Source organism: Ambystoma mexicanum, chromosome 8, assembly GCF_040938575.1.
Source record: "Ambystoma mexicanum isolate Mex_15411 chromosome 8, UKY_AmexF1_1, whole genome shotgun sequence".
NCBI lineage: Eukaryota > Metazoa > Chordata > Amphibia > Caudata > Ambystomatidae > Ambystoma > Ambystoma mexicanum.
Genome location: NC_090929.1, coordinates 706237038 through 706256876, shown reverse-complemented (window position 1 = coordinate 706256876; position 19839 = coordinate 706237038). Strand labels below are relative to the sequence as shown.

Sequence of the window (19839 nt, the reverse complement as noted above, 5' to 3'; positions counted from 1 at the left end):
TCGAAAGGATCGGAGTCTTGCTCGAGAACGACGTCGACGTTCTCGGCGTCGAGTCGGAGGTCTTTTGTCTAACCGTTGGCTGTGGAGTAGCCGTGGTTCTTTCCTTCACCGGCGTCGATATCGGCGTCGACGTCGGCGTCGACTCGATCGACTGATGCGCCGATGAATCCTTCGACAACGGCGTCGATGGCGCCGACCTCTGTTTCGAAGGAGTTTTCGACGATGGCGTCGATGATGCTTTATCTCCCGATGGCTCGAGGCGCTTTCGGGTTGACTTTTCCGCCGGGTACTGCGACTCGCGGCGTTTAGATTTTTTGGGTTTTTTACCCGGGGTATCACCCTCAGCTGTCTTCGAGGGGGACGAGGCCGCTTTCTCGAAGACGCTTAGCATCTTTTTCCTGAATTCCTCCCACTCAGCTTGCGAGCTGCGTTTTGTGGGGCAATGAACTCTCTCAGGAGAACTCGACGAAGATGACGAAGGGGATCTCCTACGTCTCTTCTTCGAGTGTCTCGATGTCGACGAGTGGTGGGAGCCACTTCGTGATCTAGATCGAGAGTGTTTTTTATGGTGAGGAGACGAACGTCTCGACTCTACCGAAGAAGCTTTCGAGGAAGTTAAAGTTGACCTACCTCTCTCGAGCTTCCCCCTACGCTCCTTCAAGGCTTTCGCCGTCATGGAAAGGCATTCCTCACACTCCGAACTCTGGTGCGTGATTCCCAGACACCACAAACAGACCCTGTGAGGGTCCGTCAACGACATTTTCTTCCCGCAGTCTCGGCACTTTTTGAAACCGGACCGAGGGGTCGTCGGGTCGGAGGAGGATGCCATCGATATCGAGGTAAATAGTAGTTATTATATACGTTATCTTGACGAGAACTGAGCAACGGTGTTCCGAGGCACAACGAAGCGCGGAAAAACGGAACTGAGCAACGGACGCTGCGCGCGGCCTTTATAGGCAGGATGACGTCGACGTCGGCACGGAGGCCGTCGAGGGTCATCGACTCGGCGATCATCGACGCGCAGCGCCCTCTGGCGAAAAAATTTTCCGAGGCCAGCAAAGCTGAAGGATTTCTATCTAAGATAAGGAATACGTCGGAGGACACAATCCCTTCGAAATATGCCTGTTGGAGCCATGCCCATGGGGTCCTAACATCCATTCCAGCCACATGCCCCTATGAGTTCTATTGGTCTCTGTTGAAGCTGTTCTTAACAAACCCTTAACCCCCCACCCCATACTCCTCCCAACTAGAAGCATCGGTCGCCCAAACAACGAAACTATGGTGTCAACCGGACACTTAACATGCACTAAACTGACTTCTCTAAAGGTGGTCCCACGGGGAGTTACCAGTGTGCAACACCTGGGGTTTATTGCACTCTCCTTCTACTGTAGGGCTCGGGGCTCTCCGCGGCCGCTACAGGTGGGTGTATGCTGCCTATTGTTACATATGTGTGTGCTGTAGGTAGGATCTATTGCCTGCTTTGGGTATCGTGTGGGCAGGGAGTATTGGCAGGCATTGTATGGGGGTGGGTTCATCCCCCCGGTCTTCCGGCAGGACCTGCGCTGGTCGTCGTCGGGGTCCTCGCTGTTGGTCTGGCGGAGGTCTGCGGTTTCTCCCCGTGTTTTCGCGGGGGGTCCACCAGTCTCCATCTATATTCTGCTCGGCCCAGCGCCACGCTTCTCCGGGGTCACTGAAATGGACTGTTGTCCCTTTGTGGTAAATCTTGAGTTGTGCGGGGAAGAGCAACTCCCATCGAATGCAGTTGTCTTTTCAGGGGATCGAAGAGTTGTCTTGCTCTTTGGACTTCCCGTGTATAATCTGGGAAGAAGGCGATTTTGGAGCCATTGAACGTGACAGTTCCTTTGGCACGTGCATGCTGCAGTAGGGCGTCGCGGTCTCTGTAGTTTAGGAATCTCGCCATTACAGTTCGTGGGGGGGCCCCAGGTGGTGGTCTGTTCGTGGGTACTCTGTGTGCCCTCTCTATGGAGAAGAACTTTGAGAAGGCGTCGGGCTCGTACAGGTCAGAGAGCCATTGTTCTAGGAATAGTTCCATACAGGAGCCCTCTGCCTTTTCGGGTATACCGAGGATGCGCACATTGTTGCGTCTGGATCTACCCTCTCCCTCTTCCACTCTGTCCTCCAACACCTTCAGCTTGGTTGTCAAAATATGGAGCTGTTGTTGCATGCTGTTCACCCTGTCCTCCGTGGTGGATATGCGCTGCTCCGCCTCTCCCGTGCGTGCCGTTAGTTTTTGCAGGTCATGCCGGAGGAGGGAAACATCCATACTTATACCGTCCATTTTTTGCTCCATGGACGAGCGAGAGTCCGCTATGGCGGCCATGATGTCTTTCAGCGAGATTCCCTGGTCCATTTCCATCTCCTCCGGTGCTAGCAGGTGGTGTTCAGTGGGCTGGGGAGGGGGAATGGTGTACTGGTCCATTCTGCTCTGTGTAGGAAGCCGCCTCGGTTTCTCCTTCCCTATAGTACCACGTTGAGTATTTAGCGTTTTGTTGCGTTGTCCCCCTTGTATTAGATATTGCACTACGAATTCACACGCGCGGGAGTTGCAGTTTTAAGCTTTGACATAACAGGCACGAGGTTCAATCTGTCCCTCAAAGGCAGGCCAGTGTGCCCGGATGTCCGGGGGGGGGGGTCAAGCTAACAAGTGCGGTGTCCTGTGCCACTGAGGCCGCCACTAATTCTGCCGATGTTAGGTGCCATCTCATTCAAAATGTCATTTGCGCTGCGTGAGCTGTTGTGTTTGGCTTGGCGTCACCCCTCCACGAGTGCTTTGGGCCCAGGGCTCCAGGCGGCCTTCCGTGCCCTTCAGCCACCCGCTGCTGGGCCGCGGTTCGCTCCTGTACCAGGGTGTCACTTCCGCAGCAGGGATGCAGGCTCCTGCTCCCGCCCGCGGTTCCGCATGTGCATCGCTGAGTAAGTGGCACCGGCGGGGCCGGACAGGGGAGAACCACGTAGTCCGGAGTAGTTCCTCTTCGGCCCCCGCTTTTCTCTGGGCGGCCTCGCCAACCGCCGTTGTTGTCAGGGGTAGCTCCTCCTCGGCCCCGGCTTCTCTCTGGGCCGCCTCGCCAGCCGCCGTTGTCCGTGTCAGTGTCAGGGTCTGGGCCCGCGTGGGGGGGGCTTAGCCTACCTCGCCTTGGTCAGCCCTCCTGGCTTCCCAGCCGGCACCGTTCCGGATCTCTGTTCCCTCCGGGGTTCCCAGGAGGTAGGTGCAGGCGTAGGGAGATCCGGACTCCCCGGTGGACTCCTTCGCAACGCCTCCGTCCGTGCCAGTACACAAGATGCACCGTCACCGATCGGGACACTGGGAGCCCGGCTTGGTTCGCACTCTCCTCCGGCCACGAATAGCAGGTCAGCCGCGGGCTGGATTCCTGGATTTCTCCTCAGCACGGCCTCATTTCATACGCTCAGCGCGTACAGTCAAGCCCGCCCGCGGCCATTTTAGAGACAGGCCGGGCTCCACACGCCAGTAAGTTTCACTCGGACGTCTACAGCAGATCGCACTGCGGTTTCCCCCGATCTTCGGTCCGGGAGTGCCCAAGGGTGTTCGCTTGGGCATGGAGATGTTTCCAACTTGCGTAGTGTGCAAAAAATAAGGCTTTTACAGGATATTGTAGTGCGGCCGCGGGAGCCGAGCAGACACGCGTCTACCTCATCCCGCGGTTAGCCACGCCCCCCGCAATTTCCCTTATTGAATTAAATTGAGAACTGCCTGGCCAAATTGGGCATCTGCCCAGGAGCTCAGATCGAGACAATTTCAGCAAAGCGCCAATGGGGAGGCCCACGTAGCTGCCTTGGCGATGGACTCCCATGAGACATACTTTTGGAAGGCAACAGCATCCGCTTTCCCTCGGACCATATGTGCATGGGTGCCTTTTGGTGGTTGAAGGCCTTGTAAGTTGTAAGCCTCCGAAATACACAAATCTAACAGGAGATGGATACTTTACAGGCTGCCTTCCCTTTAGGGTCACCAAACGTGACAGTTGTGAGGAGCTTCTGAGATCACTAGTTCTATCGAGGTAAAACTTGAGAGCCCGTCTGACATCAAGATTGTGCAGAACTCTCAGCGGCAGGGTGAGGGAAGAAGACTGGCAAGGATATCTACTTGTTCAAGTGGAATTCGGAGACCATTTTAGGAAGAAAGGATGGAGTACGAAGCACAACCTTATCCTTATGGAAAGTTAGGAAAGGGTGTTCCACTGAAAGAGCTTGAAGCTTGCTTATTCGCATTGCAGATGTTACCGCAGTCAGAAAAGCCACCTTTCAAGAAAGGGATTGGAGTTCGGTAGCAGCCATAGGATCATAATGTTTATGGCATAAAGCGGTAAGAACCACATTCAGATAAAATTTGGGATGAAGGGTTCTAACCGGCGGGAAGAGATGAAGACCTGCAAAGTGCCGCTTGATGACTGGATTAGTCAGTGAAAAAGAGCAACGGTCAGTAGACAGGTAAACTGCAGTGGAGGACAAGTAAGTCCTGCAAGATAAGACATGTATACCAAGGGCTGCTAGGTGTGATATGAAAAACAAAACAGTGTCGATAGAAGCAGGCCTGGGGTCACGCTCCTTGGCTAGACACCAGTGACAAAATCTTAACCACTTGCTCCTGTATTTCCCTCTTGTACAGGGCTTCCGTGCAGCTTGTATTAAACGCATGTTGTCCTCAGAGATTAAACTGTGCCAATGGTCGGAACTCCGGCACCAGGCAACCACGCTGAGCGATTGTGAGGAGGGGTGCCACAACCAATTGCTCTGGTGAAGGTCGGGAATCTGCGGCAGCCTGATCGGGGAGGATAACAAGTGCTGCAGGTCAGAGAAACAGAATCTGGCTGACCACCAAGGGGCTATTTAGAGGAGCATGCAGTTGGAAGCACTCATGAGTTTCCAAAGTGACCGATGTATCGGTGTTAAAGGAGGGAAAAATAAAGCGCTCATGTCCCACTGGAACTCAAGGGCGTCCCCGAAAGACGACGCTCGGAGCACGTCCCTGGAAGCATCAACAGGAAGTTTCCTGTTTGATGATGTTGCAAAGAGATCCACCTGTGGTGTGCCCCATTGCTGGAAGAGATCGGTGAGAACATCGGTGTTCATCTCCCATTCGTAACTCACCGCAGCCTGGCGGCTGAGGGAGTCTGCAGTCACATTGATGTGGCCTAGAATGTGCACAGCTTGGGGCCAGACATTGTGCTGGATAGCCAGGTCCACCAGAAGAGGGGACTTGGTGCCCGCCTGTTCGTTAATGCAAAACATTGCTACGGAATGGTCTGTGCGTATTCGAACCACACTGTTGGTGATCGAGAGTTGAAAAGCCTTGAGCGCCAGAAAAACTGCCAGGAGCTCCAAGTAATTGATAGGGACGCGCTTGTCCTGAGGCGTACACACATCGTAAACCTTGAGGTGATGCAATGTCGTGCCCCACCCCAGAAGGGAGGAGTCTGTAGTAACCGTTACTTGTAGGCAGGGCTCCTGGAATGAGTTCCGCCAGCAACCTCTCAGTGGAGATGACCACCACTGAAGATCCGCCGTCATGCAGGACGGAACTGGAATCATCTTGTAATCCAGGTCCGTAGCCTGGGACCAGCAGCTCCGAAGAGCAAGCTGAGCGAGTCATTTTCAGGAGTGCCAGACGTAGAGCTAACACGCAAGAGGTCATGAGGCCCAGAAGTCTCTGGAACCACCAGACCGACATAGGAGGACTGCAGAAAGAGCTGCCATGTGGCTGACCGGTCTGCAAACCTGTCCTCTGTCAGAAACACTCTGGTACTGACGGTGTCCCCAACCGAAACCCAGAAAGATCAGGTTGCGAGACCGTAAATTCTGCCAGTTCACCGACAGCCCGAGCTGGAACAAGAGCTGAAGAAATGACTGAAGATTGGTTGCATTTGCTTGTGGGCAGGGACTGCACAGAAGTCAATTGTCCAAATATGGATATACATGAACCCCTTGTAGTCTAAGGAACACAGCAATGACTGACATCTTCGTAAAGACAGTGCTGAGCTCAGACCTAACGGAAAAACACAATACTGGAAGTGGTCCGTTCCCACTGAGACCCGCAGATAATTCTGATGCAGACTCCAGATCAGACTATGCATGTATGCATCCTGAAGATCCACCACGCTGAGCCAATCGCCCTTCCGGTGAGAGGACTTTATCTGGCAGGGGGTAATCATCTTGAATCTCTCTTGGGGTAAGCAGAGATTGAACTTTGAGAGGTCGAGGATAGTGCGCAGGCCAGCCTGGTTGGGTTTGTGCACTGAACAGACGGCAGTAGAACCCCTCCCGTTGCTCCCCGAGGGGAACAGCTTCCACTGCTCTGAGGTCTAAAAGCTGGTGTACCTTGGCTCTGAGGGAGGGTGACCCCTCTGACTGCTGGAGGAAGGTAGGTGGCGAGGGGGACGGGTGGGGGAGACGAGCGAAAGCCCGCCCGAGCGACTGACAAAACCCATCTGTCTTTGGTGATTGTCTGCCACGCCTCCAGATGAGACAAAATCCATCCTCCCACCAGAGTCTTGTGCGACTGATTGAAAATATAATTTAGTTGATCGGTGGAGAGTCCAACCGTTGCTGAGGAGGCCGCTGCTAGCAGAGAGAAAAACTGGCCACCGTGCTGTTGCTGTTCACACTGGAGTCCGCCATTTGGAGCATAAGAGCCGTGTGTACGGCGGTAATGAAGCCAGAGAAGGACCTTGTCTGAGACCCTGACCTCTTGAGTGTAAGGTGTCTTACAAGGGTTGACAATACTTTGCAGTTTGAGTACTGGCCTTAGTCTTCGTAAGTTCCTTGTGCGTGGAGGCGTGGAACAGTTCCTTACCCTCAAAAAAGGGAGGTCAAGCACCTTGTCCTGGACCTTTGAAAACTTTGTCGCATGGAGCCACGCCTGGTGGGAGAGGTCAACTCCGACCATAAGGCCGCGAGCAGAAGAGTCTGTGATGGGCTGCAGCCTCAAGTAGATCCTGTGCCAGAACTCTGGTGTCAGATAACCCCACCCTTGAAATTCGAGCCTATCTGGAGGAATGCATTCCTGGAACTCTGCTAGCTCTTTGCAAAGTATCACATTGGCATCAGCCAGGATAAGCTCAGTATTAGCCTGATGTAGCTGAAGAGCTGAATTGGAAAATAACTTTTCCTCCCAATGGCATCCAGAAGTTTGTCCTCCTTGGAAAGTATCTGGGATGCTGCAGTAGATGATGTATAGGCCGGTTTTGACTGGCGCGTAGCTGTTACCACCACAGTCGAAGGGAGAGGGGACTAAGACAAAGATCTCTTCAGAGCGAGCGTCTATTTTTCTCCTTAGGTGCTGCCCGGTATGCGGTTTTTCCCATACCCTACGTGCCTCAGCCAGGACGTCCTTCTGAAGGAACAGACCGGTGCGCTGCTGTGCTGACAAGGTGAATGCTCCAGAAAGTACCCCCTCCTGTGGAGCAGGGGGCTCGGGTATTGGTGTGTCTAGCAGCACCATCATATCCAGCACCCGGTCATGAAAAGCTCAAATAGAGTAGGGCGTCGCCATCCTGGTCCGCATCCTGCGAAGCTGGAGCAGATGACTGGTCTGCTGCACGTCGCGCCCAAGGTCCTAAAGTGGTGTTTGGCAGAGCCACCAGAGTCTTTCCATGGGGGGAAAAGGGAGGCAAAGGAGGAAGTGGGGGATGAGGCCCCTCGGGAAGCTGTGGAGTTACCGGAATCAGCATAGAACCGCTGAAACAGGGGCCGGTTCAGGCGGCTTAGGATACATTTCCTTAAAGAAATCCTTAAAGTATGCCTTCATGGGTTCAGAATGCATAAGCATCTGAACTTCCCCAAAAATGCAGAGGCTGCTCGGAAGGGGCATACCCCCAGTAACCATAAGTTGGTGTAAGAGGAATTGAAAATGGCCCCCGTGGACCACAGGAGTTGGACCGCCATTTTGTTAACGCCTGAGGTGAACTGTGTCCCAGGTGTAAGTGAGGCAGTGGTGACCGCAGGGGAATCTGGTCTTAAGTGCCATCTTAGCCTTGTGACAAGGAACCTCGGCAGAGCCAGTGCTAGCAGATCTAGGGTGTTTCTGGGCACTTCAGGGCCGGCTGGTAAGTTAGCCTCGAAAAGGGGAGCCTCGGCAGAACAGATACGAGAAGACTTCTGGTGCGTGACCAGCTTCTGTGCCCCCTCAGAAGGATTGGTTAAACCACAAGTCTGCATGTGTGGAGGCTTGGAGTCACAACGAAACAAGGGTCTTCGCAGTGTGCCCCTCGATCTTGCCGGTTTTATAAATAGCCCCAAGAAGGGGAACCTCAGGGGGTTGGGGGGGCAGGGGGATAACCACGGTACGTTTATTCACTGTGATGGGGACCTCGAGCCGAGACTCGGTACACTTAGTTCCAAGAGTGGAAACCTCAGGGCTGACCACAGTGAAAAAAAGGCACCAGAAGAACTGGCCCAACTTTCACATTACCCATGCCCCGCAGGGTTGGGGGGGGGGGGGTGGGAGGGGGGGGAAGGCTGCCAAGACCTGAAGATCAGGTCTTGGCAGCCCCCTTACAGTGGTCCTCTGAGGATGCACCGGTGTGCCCGTTAGATCCTTTGCGGGAATAGAGCTGGTTGAGCCCCGCCCCAACCCAGAAAACCCCAGGAAGGAGTCCCCTGGCCGGGGTGCCCTAAAAAGGTACAAACTTACCGCCCATCTCCTTTTCTCTTCAATGAAGAGCTGTAAGTGAGGAGGGAGGGACGCATTGAAACATTCCTCCCACCTGACAAGCAGAAGGAGTGCCTGGACGGAGACGCAGTTGCAGTAGAAGCACGCATCCCAATGGTGCTCTCGGCCTAGGCACTCCAGGCAAAGGGAGTGGAGATCCACCCTCGCAAAGCGTTTGCAAGATGCACCGTCGAACCGGAGCAGGATTGAAGGACAAGGGGAAAAAAAAATATTCCCTGTGATACTAGTGCGTTTGACCCTGAACGCGTGGAGAAAAGGACTGAAGGGCGATGCAGAGCTCAGGAAGGCAGGGCAGCGGTTGCGTGCTGTAGCCGTGTAAAAATAAAAGGACAATAAAGTACATTTTTTTTAAAGTGCTTCGGTCCCGTCCAGATGGACAGAATGTCCCAAAAGTATGGAAGAAAGGAGACGGGACGTAGGAGTATGTATGAACAGTAGCAGACAAGTCGACATGAAAGATTCAAGTCTGTACTTAGAAATATTATTAGTTAACCAACTGTAGGTTTGTGTCCACCACAGGATCACAAGTTCATCAGGGCATGGTACAGTCATTTTCTTCATACAGGTGTCCTACGAGATAAGCAAGTCCAGCTGAACCACATCAATGGCCTGCATCGAAGATCACTTTGCTAGGCAAAGCAGGAGATTGTTCTGATGTTGCATGCTTACAAATGCAGACTAGGGGAATTGCATTCAGAAAATTGGGCAGGTCATTGTTGAATCACTGAAACTACTGTTAAGAGCTAGGGTGCTCTTGAAGTAGAATATTTAGCTAGGGCCAGCACGTTGACAACTTGGTGGAGGTCAGTTGTTGAATCTTGGGAGTGGAGGTGAACTTTAGGCATCTTATTGGCAGGTAACTGACCAAGCTTCTTGGGAACATCCTCTGGGGCATAAGGGCTACTCCTATGGGGAAGCACACCCTGGTAGCCAGTGATATAATCTTTCCCCAAAACATTGTTCACAGAAACGGAACAATTAATAATGAAGGAATGTATTACTAGTGGCACATAATGCCTTCCTACATTCTGTTTAAAAAAAGAATGCGACCAAGGAGTTCTGGGGGACGACTAGGCAGGGACGGTAGGGGTTCTGGGGGTGGGTCCCTCCTCCTTCCTTTCTGTATGTATTCCATTACACTTCTTCCATCATGAATTCTGTAAACAATGTTAAAGAATTACTTCACAGTTTCAGCCTAATAAAATAAAGCATGTAGTATCTCGCTTTACGTTGTCATGTAAGCTATCCACTAATTACCTTTGGAAATGTGGCTTTAAAGCAACTGGCTTCTGTGACCGTAAATCTCTTAGAGCAGACTTGCCTCATGCTAAAGTGGTGCTATTCTTATCTTGCTTGTGTAAGCAGTTACAGGCACGGTTTTCAGCTGCACTGCTTGTTTGATCACTATGACATTTCGGCTCTTTTCACACAATATTTGATTCTCACACGCCCCTCCCTCCGCCCCCCCCCCCATCGACTGCGCTAAGTGATATTTAAGAGTGGTATTTCTTTATGTGCAATTATTTTTATTAAAGTGCTTAAATACTGTGCTCTCTTTTCCATGACATTTCTATTACACAATGTTTTAAATACGATATCATCACATACAACCGAACACCCTCTATGGGAGAGCTGCAGGAGTCTGGATAGAATGAGTGAGCGCCAGGTGAAATAAGCCAGCAGGGAGTGCTTGCATGAGACAGGTGAGGGGAAAAAGGAATACTTTTCCGGCGTGGTAAAGCAAAGGCACATTTGGCAGCATAGTGCACAGGATGTTCCAAAAAAGCATGGGGCTGGGGCAGCAATGGAATACCACTCAAAGCCAGCAACATAAGGGAGAATAATCGTGTGCATCTTCAGACGACGCAGCAGCTAGACGGTGCTGGAGGTGGAGGGTTAAACCTGGCATACACAGCAGACCAGTCCAGGATAGGTAGACTGAGCAGATGGTGCTAACTCGCACAAGGACTTGGCAAGAAAGGCTTTCTTTAGTGTCGCTTAAATAAGGTGGCTCCTGCAGACTCCAGTGAAAAAGGCATCTGGCCAGGTAAACCAAGGAGAGCTTCAGAGGGACTCTTGGATGACTGAAGTTTCCAGCAGCGCGGATCAAATCCAGTCTGTCCACAGCCTTCCTTTCCCAGGGACTGGTCTCAAATTGTTTACGGGTAACTGTAGCAGATACTCCACTTTTGTGAGTAATTGAGGCTGGGGAAGGAACCTTGGCTGCAAAAAGGAGGGTTGCATCTATTCAAATATGGAGGCAACACAATAAGGGAGGGGCGAACCTCAAACTTTGCATTATTCTTTCCAGGCATTCTCACACTGATGTTGATTCAGGTCCTAATGCAGGCACCATTCACGCAATCAGCTAGATCTGGTCTATGCCCAGTCTCTCTAGAAATGCTGCCAGAGCCAGTCATAATTATACATCCATTACAGTGTCTCATCTCCACAGGAACAAACATTTTCACATTGGGGCCCCTGGTGGGCTTACACTGTGGGTAGCACAGCATGGTAGATATCCTAAAGAGCAGAAAAAGCAGCCACCAATATGTGAAACTGCTACAGTGATCCATGGGAGGTTACTTCCATATAGAAAACTGGGTACGATATACCCCAACTGTGTGGGACTTTACTGTGCAAGACCCAGAAAGCATTCACATCCCTAGGTTAGATCTCATCAGGGTAAAGGTGTTGAGTAATCAAAGGAAAGTTAGAAACATTCGGCACCACCACACCAGAGGGACAGATTGAGACTGGTGTCACTGCAGTCCGTTTAGGCAGTTCTCACATGGTAGAAGGTATTACAAATGTGCCACCCTCTAACTTGTTTCATAGAGTTTGAAAAACAGTACTCCATTTTGTCCACCACCAAACAAAAGCCCTCCCAGAAATTATGTCTGCATTCCAATTTACTGTTTATTCCGTAACTAGTGCTCCCTCCTTCTACAGAGTATGAGAAAAGCTCTTTAACCACCCAACCAGCATCGGGGAGGGCCAGCTATTTTCTTTGTGCAGTTACCCTTGATGACCTGCACTCCATCTAGACTCTTTACAGCAGCTTTATGGCAAGGTAGAAAGTTTCCAGGAAATTCAGGGATGGCCCAGGTCACCTGAACACATGTCATTGGGCTAGCGTGGCTGGATGTCAGCAAACAGCAGTCATCAATTCTCATAACCAATGCCATCGGATCTTGGAAGCACGCCATTTATTCTTTATACAAGGTGTTAGAGGTGGCTTATCTGCAGTTGTACCGAGAACAATACTTTGATTATGAGCAAAGGGGAGGCAAAGGCTGCACAAACGAATATATATATAAGTGTAACATAGGAATATTTTTTCCCAATAAAACCTAAGTGGCCACAAGAACAAAGGTTTGTCTGATCAATAAATGTCTGTTGCAAAGTATATTGGATGCCTGGGCCTGGTTTAAAGGTTCTAGCACTAAACAGGGGTTAGTTTAACCAACAGAAAACAGTTGATAGAATCTGCTTTTCATCCATCCCAAAACGATCACATTATGTGATGAAAGTTTACATGGAAAAGGCGGTTAATTATGCTATTAAAGACATAATGAGTAAACCCGTGCTCCCAAGACCATTGTATGTTGATGGTATTTCTGAATCCAGTCTTCACACATCCGTGTGCACATTCCAAGGATGCTGCTGTACATACTGCTCTTGGCAGGCTGCATGTCAGGGAGGTAACATGTGGAAATAGAAAGCGTGAAAGTGGCATCTTTACATAGAAGATGTCATGCAAGGGGAAGGACATCCACATTTGAATGGATAGTTGATGTAAAAATAAAATGTACACGTTATGCATTTTATTTTGATACAGACTACAGATACATTAGAGCACAAATTAAACAATTAGGGGTGGCATAGGCTTATACGCAAAGTTAAAAAAAGGATAACTGTCATGATGCGATTACCTTCGCTTTAAATTCTCCATTGAAAGCAAACTTGTTTTCAGGCTTCCCATCAGGCACCTTGTACTTCTGGAACCAATCTACTGTGGATTCCAGGAAGTGAGGTTTCAAACGTCTTACATCCTCGATATCTGACAAAATAAGAGGCTTAACTTAATCAGCAAAAGAGGTTAACCTACCATGAACTTGCATCGTCAAATCAACAGCACTGCGTTTACAGAAACACTTCCAGGGAACGCATTAAACATCAATTTTCTAAGACACCTGCTCACAATTGCTACAAGTAACTCTTTCACCAACAGGTTTTACAGACACAAAAGCACACACGCAAAACGCTGAATTCTTGAGTAAAACCTGATATGTCAGAATTGCAATTTACGGTGACAGATGTGCGTGTCCTTTACCTCAATAGGACACCATGCATATCGGCAAGCCACCTCCCACATTATTTTGTAACCATACATTTTGCAAAACCAAATTGCACTGTTCGTGTGCGTTTAGCCATACCCAAAATATCACTGATCTAGCAGTGTAGGCAGATTGGGCAGTGTAAACATGCACTACTATGCATGTGACAAATCAAACATTGATGGGGGTCAAAGCCATTCTACAACTGGTTTCCAAACCCGTTGCCAGTGCCCATCCGGCTTGGGCTCTGGGGAGAAATAGGTTTATTTTTATTTATTTTATTTGTTGGTAGCGCCCAGACCCGGAGGTATTACAGCCCTAAGAAGGCAATTACAGTGTTACAGGCTGGTTAGAAACAGTAGGATTACATGTCATCATAGTTAGTCATGTATAGACTATATAGGGCTGTAAGAGTTAAACAGTGCAGTTTTTATTTTCTTTCGGAAGAGTGTATAGGCAGGTTCGTTCTGGATATGCTGAGGGAGGGTGTTCTAGAATGTGGGAGCGAGGGTGGTAATGCATGACCAGTAGCTCTCTTTCTGGCAATTCTAGGTATGAGTAAGGCAGATGTGGTGGAAGAATGGAGATAACATGTGTTGTGTTTCTTGGTGATACGGTTCATGAGGTGGGGCAGTGTTGTGTAGGCAGCGGTAGGTGATAGTAAGGAGTTTAAAGTCGATGCAGTCTGATTTGTGAGATGTAATCGGAGGGTTTCATGCCCCAAATAGCTCTGCAAGTGTTATTTTGAAGCAGTTGCAGCTTATGTTTTTGGTTGAGGTACCTGCAAGGATGGCATTGCAATAATCCAGTTTGCTGCCTATGATGGCTCTAGCTGCGGTAAGGCAGTTCGTAGTAAGGAATCTTTTGGAGAGGTTTATAAGGTTGGTGGGATAAACTGCTGAGGATGCAATGGCTTCGACATATTTTTGCATGTTGAGTTCAGCATCCAACTAAATGCCTAGTGTTTTGACATGAGTGGAGACCAGGAGGAGAAGGCAGGACTGAGGTGTTTGAGGCAGTGTGGGATCCCACGATAAGGAGCTCCGTTTTTTTCGTCTTTCAGGCAGAGATGATGGGTGACCATCCAGGTCTGTATGATGCTGAAGATGCGGTTAATGTTGGAGGAGTCTAGTTCATTGTTCCAGGTGATTTTGAGGAGAACTTGCACATCAGCGAAGTTGGTGTAGGGTATGTTAAGGCAGTGTTAGTGGTCAAAGAGGGGATTGGTATACATGTTAGAGGGTAGGGTAGAGGCAGGATCCTTGTGGGACACTGTAGGAAAAAGGTATGGAGTCCGCTGATTCCAGCCCCGTGAAGACCCTACTGGATCAGCCAGATAGGAAGGACTGGATCCATAAGATGGCTTCTGTGGCAAGTTGGAAGGTGTTTACAGAGCATTTTGTGATCTACCAGGGCGAAGGCTGCGGAGAGGTCTAGGAGGACTGCAAGCTTGCGGTTATCCCCAATGTGGTCAAGTTGGATCTTGAGGTCAAGGAGGGCAGATTCCGTACTGTTAGGTACCTGCCAATCAGGCTTCAGATCCAAACAGATTGTGCTTTTCAAGATGTAATTGAAGTGGTGTAGGCAGTGCCATCCAGTATTCCGAGGAGAAAAGGTACTGTGGTGATAGACCCCACTATCCCCACAAACTATCGCGCTAAGGTGGGTTTCTTCAGGAGGGGCGTGACCCATGCTTCTTTGATGGCAGTTGGAATGGAGTTGGATTTAAATGATGCATTAATGAAGTTGGCTATAATAGGAGCCAGGTGTTCTGCACACATTTTGACAACATGAGCTGGGCTTGTATCTCAACATGCTTTCAGGTGCTGGATGATTGTGAGGACTTCAGGTGGGGAGATGGCAGAGAATTGGAACTGGGGGGGTATGGGTTGTGGTCGTGGAGGTGAGGGCTAAGGGGGGGGTAGGTGGCAAGGGTGGAAGTAGGGATTTTTTGAGGATAGATTTGTCCCTTAATTTCCGTGTTTTCATATCCAGGGATGATTGGATTAGTATGCACCAAGTGTTGGTATTTGAGAAGTTATTAGATGGGAGGATTGGAGGGTGGTGGGGAAGTCAGGGTTTCAAGCTCTAAGAATTTTGAAGAACTCATTGGGATTGGAGCTTGGGTCAGATTCTAGTGTTGAAAATGTTGGCTTTAGTAAAAATGATAGCGGTTTTAGAATTGTCAGCTGAGCACTGGAAGGCAGTTTTGTTGGTGAGGTAGGGTTCTTCCTCCAGAGATGTTCAAGAGCATGTTTCTTTTTCCAGAGATAGGCGAGGTCATAAATGAAATATTTTTGGGGGTCCCAAGTTCGTCCAAGTGTAGTTAGCAAAACAGTTGTACGACTTTAGGGGTAGAATTGAGGCTAGGATGGTGAGAATTAAAAGCTCGACTGAGCTTGCAGGTGTCTGGCAGTGATGCAAAAGGGTTTGCTGAAAGTGGGAGTGTTTTTGGTAGTAGAGGTAAAAGAATAGGATCAGGGAGTGATCGGACCAAGGAAGGGGGAGAATGGAAGATACTTTGAGGGGAGCATTGCAAGGGAGTATCCAGTCAAGTGTTTTTCCTTTTTTGTGCGTAGGTACATCAGTTGAGTGAAGTTCATTTCTCCAAGGGTGAAGGCCTTGTGATACAGGGAGTCTTTGTAGCCTAGATTGAAGTCTCCTAAGAGGATGCATTTAGTATTGGGCTGAAAGAGTGAAGTGATGAGGACAGAGATGTAGTTTTCTGGGCTGCCAGCGTGGGAAGGTTGGCGGTAGAGAAGTATATGGATGGTGGTCTGAGGAGAGGATTCAAGTATGGCCAGGAAGATTTTATAGCCTGGTAGCTGCTGCAGAGGGGAGGCTCTGATGGGCAGGGTGGATTTGTGGATGAAAGCAACTCCACCCCCTGGGTCTTCTTGCCGGTGAACTCTTAGGATGGCGTAACCGATGGGGATAGTGAGAGAAAGGAGGGGGCCGGCTGCTTCATGAAGCCAGGTTTCAGAAAAGGCTAGTAGATCTAAATTGTTAGCTAGTAGGAGGATGTGGATGTCGGGAGCATGAGCGCAGATGGAGCACGCGCGTTGATCAATGCATAGGTGAAGGATTTAGGGGGAGTGGGGAGAAAGTGGGGTAGGGAGGCTAATTGTGGTGGATATTGGTGGGTAGCATCCTGTCCATGGGAGAGGACATGTGTCTGATTGCTAATTTGCTGGAAGGGGCAGCAGGCTATGCAAGCTGTGTGCGTTTGGATGTTCCAGAGGTGCATGCAGGTGAAATGCTGGGTCGGTTGGGTGCTAGCTTGTGGCTGAGGTTGGTGGCCCTACGAGAGTGCCGAGTGTGTGGCATTGCATATTAGCAATAGGTTGCATGCTGAGGGCAAGGCTAATAATTGCAGATGTGTCTTTGAGGGCTGTCCAGTAGCGGTCATAGTTGAGCGGTTGCTGAAAGAACTGGAGGAGGTGGATCTAACAGCCGACTGAAGGCAGGATTTCACTTGCGCCAGTGGGCAGCAGCTTGGGGGAGTGGGAGGGTAGTGGTTGGGAGTGGATGGCTGCGTCATGTGGCAAAGGAGTGTCTCTGGTGCCTGCACGGTGAGTGTTTTAGGCCGGCAAGTGGGCACGGAGAGTCTTGGCGGGTGTCGTGGAAGGGTTCTTGCGGATAGCCAGTCCCTCGTCCCAGATGTCGAGCAACGGCACCGCGAGGACAGTCTTCCTCTTGGCCTCTCGTTGTTGGTAAAGATACCCTTCCTTTTTCTGTTCTTCAGGGCAGAGCTGGAAGAGCTTGGATGCCCTGGTTATCATAGCTTGAAAGGAGCCGATTTCGTCGGGTGGAGAAGCCCAAGGGGCGGGGGGGGTGGTGTTGGGAAGTCCGTTGTGTCACCGTCTTCGTCCATCCCCGTCGCTGTATCCTCTCTAGGGTCCGGCGAGGGGGATGAGGGGTCCACAGGCCTTGCGGGCACAAATGGAGGAGCGGGGTGGACTCTCCTCTACTTGTTCGGGGGCTTGCCGACGGGCCTGGTTCTGGATCCTCCATCGGGGTCCGTGGTAATCTAGTCCTTATCTCAGTATATAAGGATTGGATCACCAACAAAATGGCCGCCGAGCTATCCTGGGGCTCGGGTAATGGCTGCGATGGACGGGATGGCCGCTCCACTGGGCCCTCTTCGTCGCGCCATTGTCGCTATCTTGGATCACCTCAGCGGGGACCGTCCCCTGGGATCAAACCTTCTCGTTGAGGCCGGTTAGGAAAGATTTAATTGTGGGTAATTTTCGTTCCATGTGGCAACCCCTAAACTTGTTGCTGTTTTCACCATGATCTAGACTTTGCCAGAGAAGTGCAGCCTTCTGCCGCACTCCTCTGGGCTTTCGCTCCATTCTTACAGGGAAACTGACATGCCCTTAAGACAGTCAGTACCGGGAAAGGTTTTCCGTAGTTCTTTTATCATGTTGCAGCTTTCGCGCAACATGGCACAAGAGGGCACTGTAAGCTGAGTTACTGCTCTCTTGGGTCTCTAGTCTTCTACAGGCCCTAGACACTCTCTGGATTGTTAACGAACGGTGCAAGTGAATCACGGATGGGACTGGTGGCAGCGATCGTTTGTGTTTTGAGCTCCTTTTGGCTGTTTAAGCGTGTTTCTCGCGCCTAGCCCAAAATGGTGGACTGGCTTCCAAAATGGCCAGACCACGAGGCTCTTTGTCCTGCCCGCTGACCGTCTTGCCCCCTTCACCTTCCCCAGGTCGAGCCGACCCGGGGCCTTCCTTATTTGGGCATGTACTTTCCCGCGAAACACAGATGCTTTCGCGGGCTTCTACAGGCCTTGTGTGCGCCTCCAGGTTGTGGGCTGGGATGTCTGGTCCCAATACACATCCTGGGTGCCAGAGAGTCTAGTGTCGTGAAAGCCTGGGACCACCATGGTCCGTGGTAGGTCCACGTATGGTGTGAGTGTTTTGTGAGCAGATCTCCCATTGGGTCCCCTCCGTTTTGGCGCGAAGGGAACCGTGGATAAGAGGAGGCTGGAAACACCACTACCAGGTCGATCTCCTGAGTTCTCACGAACTAAGGAATACAGGAGCCAAGTATCCTGCAACTACGAGGCTGAACCGAGGAATCGCGGGTGACCCGCTGAAGGACTGCTCCTCTGCACCACTGTCGCTTTGTGAAACCCTTTCTACATCTGATCGAACAAGAAGGGCCTGTACTGGTTCTTCGACCCTTTGGAATAGTGGGAACATCTATTCTTGGCATCTTCACCATCTCCTGCATGTAAGCCTTCGGAAGCGTCTCTGGGCCATCCAGTGGACTGACCAGCCTACCCAGGAGTCTTGCTCTGTAACCACCGTCAGGTTGCTGCTGTATTACTAGTCCTTGCCACTCACACGATTCGTACACTTGGCATTCCCAGGTCTGAAGTGAGAAGTGTACTTTGGGCTGAAATACATGCGGCTGCTCCGTTGCCCTGATGTGGTAACAAACTGTGCGGGTTCACTGCGTTTGGGACATCCTGAACTCTAACTTCTGCTGCTGTAGAATCTACACGGCGCTGAGACGTCCCCTGCTCGTACCTGAACCTGCCAGCACTGAAACTGACACGGAGAAGCCTGGGTCTGCCTGCATCAGGGACCGGTGAGTAGCATCGCTAGGACCTGGTCGCCTTCCTGCAGTAGCCCATAGCTTTTCCCCGCTGTGTCAAACAGCACGCCTTTCCATACTTGCGCTCTGCTTCTGCCCACATTGGAGGCTGCGCTTGAGTCGCGGAGCTTTGTTCATCTTCATTTGTTCACCGAACTCAACTGCTTGATCCCCTCGAGGAGACTCCCCTTTGCTTGTTGGTACCCGCGTGTGCAGGTACTTTTGAGCACAAGGCTCCACTCTTCGTAGGGCTCGGACTGCCTTCTAGTTAGGTGCCTCTGAAGGCGGACTGGGACCAACTATTATTCACACTGCCCGTTTTCCTCCCCATCTAGGTGGTCTGCACATTTCGTGCGTCTAACTTGTTAGTTTCGTTGGTAATTGTATATATATTGTATTTGATTGTGATGTGTTGGTTTACCTGAGTTTTATTGTGATTTCTCGCTACGGTCAATGTTACAAAGGCCTTGTAATAAATGTGTCTATATTTTTAATATAACACCTGCTTGGAGTAATTTATAAGTGTCCTTGCTTTGTGTGCTCATTGCGGGCTTTCAGTCATCCTCACCCCTCTTGAGACCTAGTCTTGACCGCCGCGATCGCTACCTTGATTGGTCTGGCTTGTCCAGAGGTTACCCTGTTCCAAGTAACTAGGCTGGCCTTCTGAACCTCTGCCCCTCCAGGACAGAGTTCAGAAATCCATCTTAACAAGGCCTATGACCCTCTCGTTGAGGCCCTTCCCCGTTTCCACCAGATCCTCCTCAGAGGCCGATTCCGAGTCTAATGGCCACCGCCCCCACCCTCTTTTTCCACCGTGGACTTCACGGGGGTCTTAACGATGGGCTGGAAAGAGGATTCCCTCTGCGGTGGCAGGGATACTCTGGGCCCAGAGACCGTTTCCACTGGCGTAGTCTCAGCCGGCTTCGCCAGGGTCGCAGCAACCACTTCAATAGAGGCCTTTGCCGGCTGGATCAAAGCCCTCACCACCTTAGGTGCGTCCTGGGCCTTCGCATTGGGGGGAGGGTCAGCGCCGCACTCTCCTTCGCGTCCGTTCGAGATCTACCAGGGGCCGCTCCAGCAGCTTACCCGGGTTCTCGGACTTCCTCTTCCCCGAACCAGAGCGCTGGCTCATGGTTGTACGTGCCAGGGAAGTCGCGCCCTGCCTGGCAGCCGAAGAGCCCG

At 50.8% G+C, this 19839-nt stretch overlaps 1 protein-coding gene across 1 annotated transcript in view; it reads right to left on the bottom strand.

Moving 5' to 3' along the window:
• The window catches only part of PPA1 (inorganic pyrophosphatase 1), a 399132-nt gene that overhangs the window by 152219 nt on the left and 227074 nt on the right, over positions 1-19839 (bottom strand). Inside the window, exon 7 of the mRNA XM_069610510.1 lies at positions 12643-12770. Coding sequence (XP_069466611.1) covers positions 12643-12770 — 128 coding nt within the window. The remainder of the gene's footprint in view (positions 1-12642; positions 12771-19839) is intronic.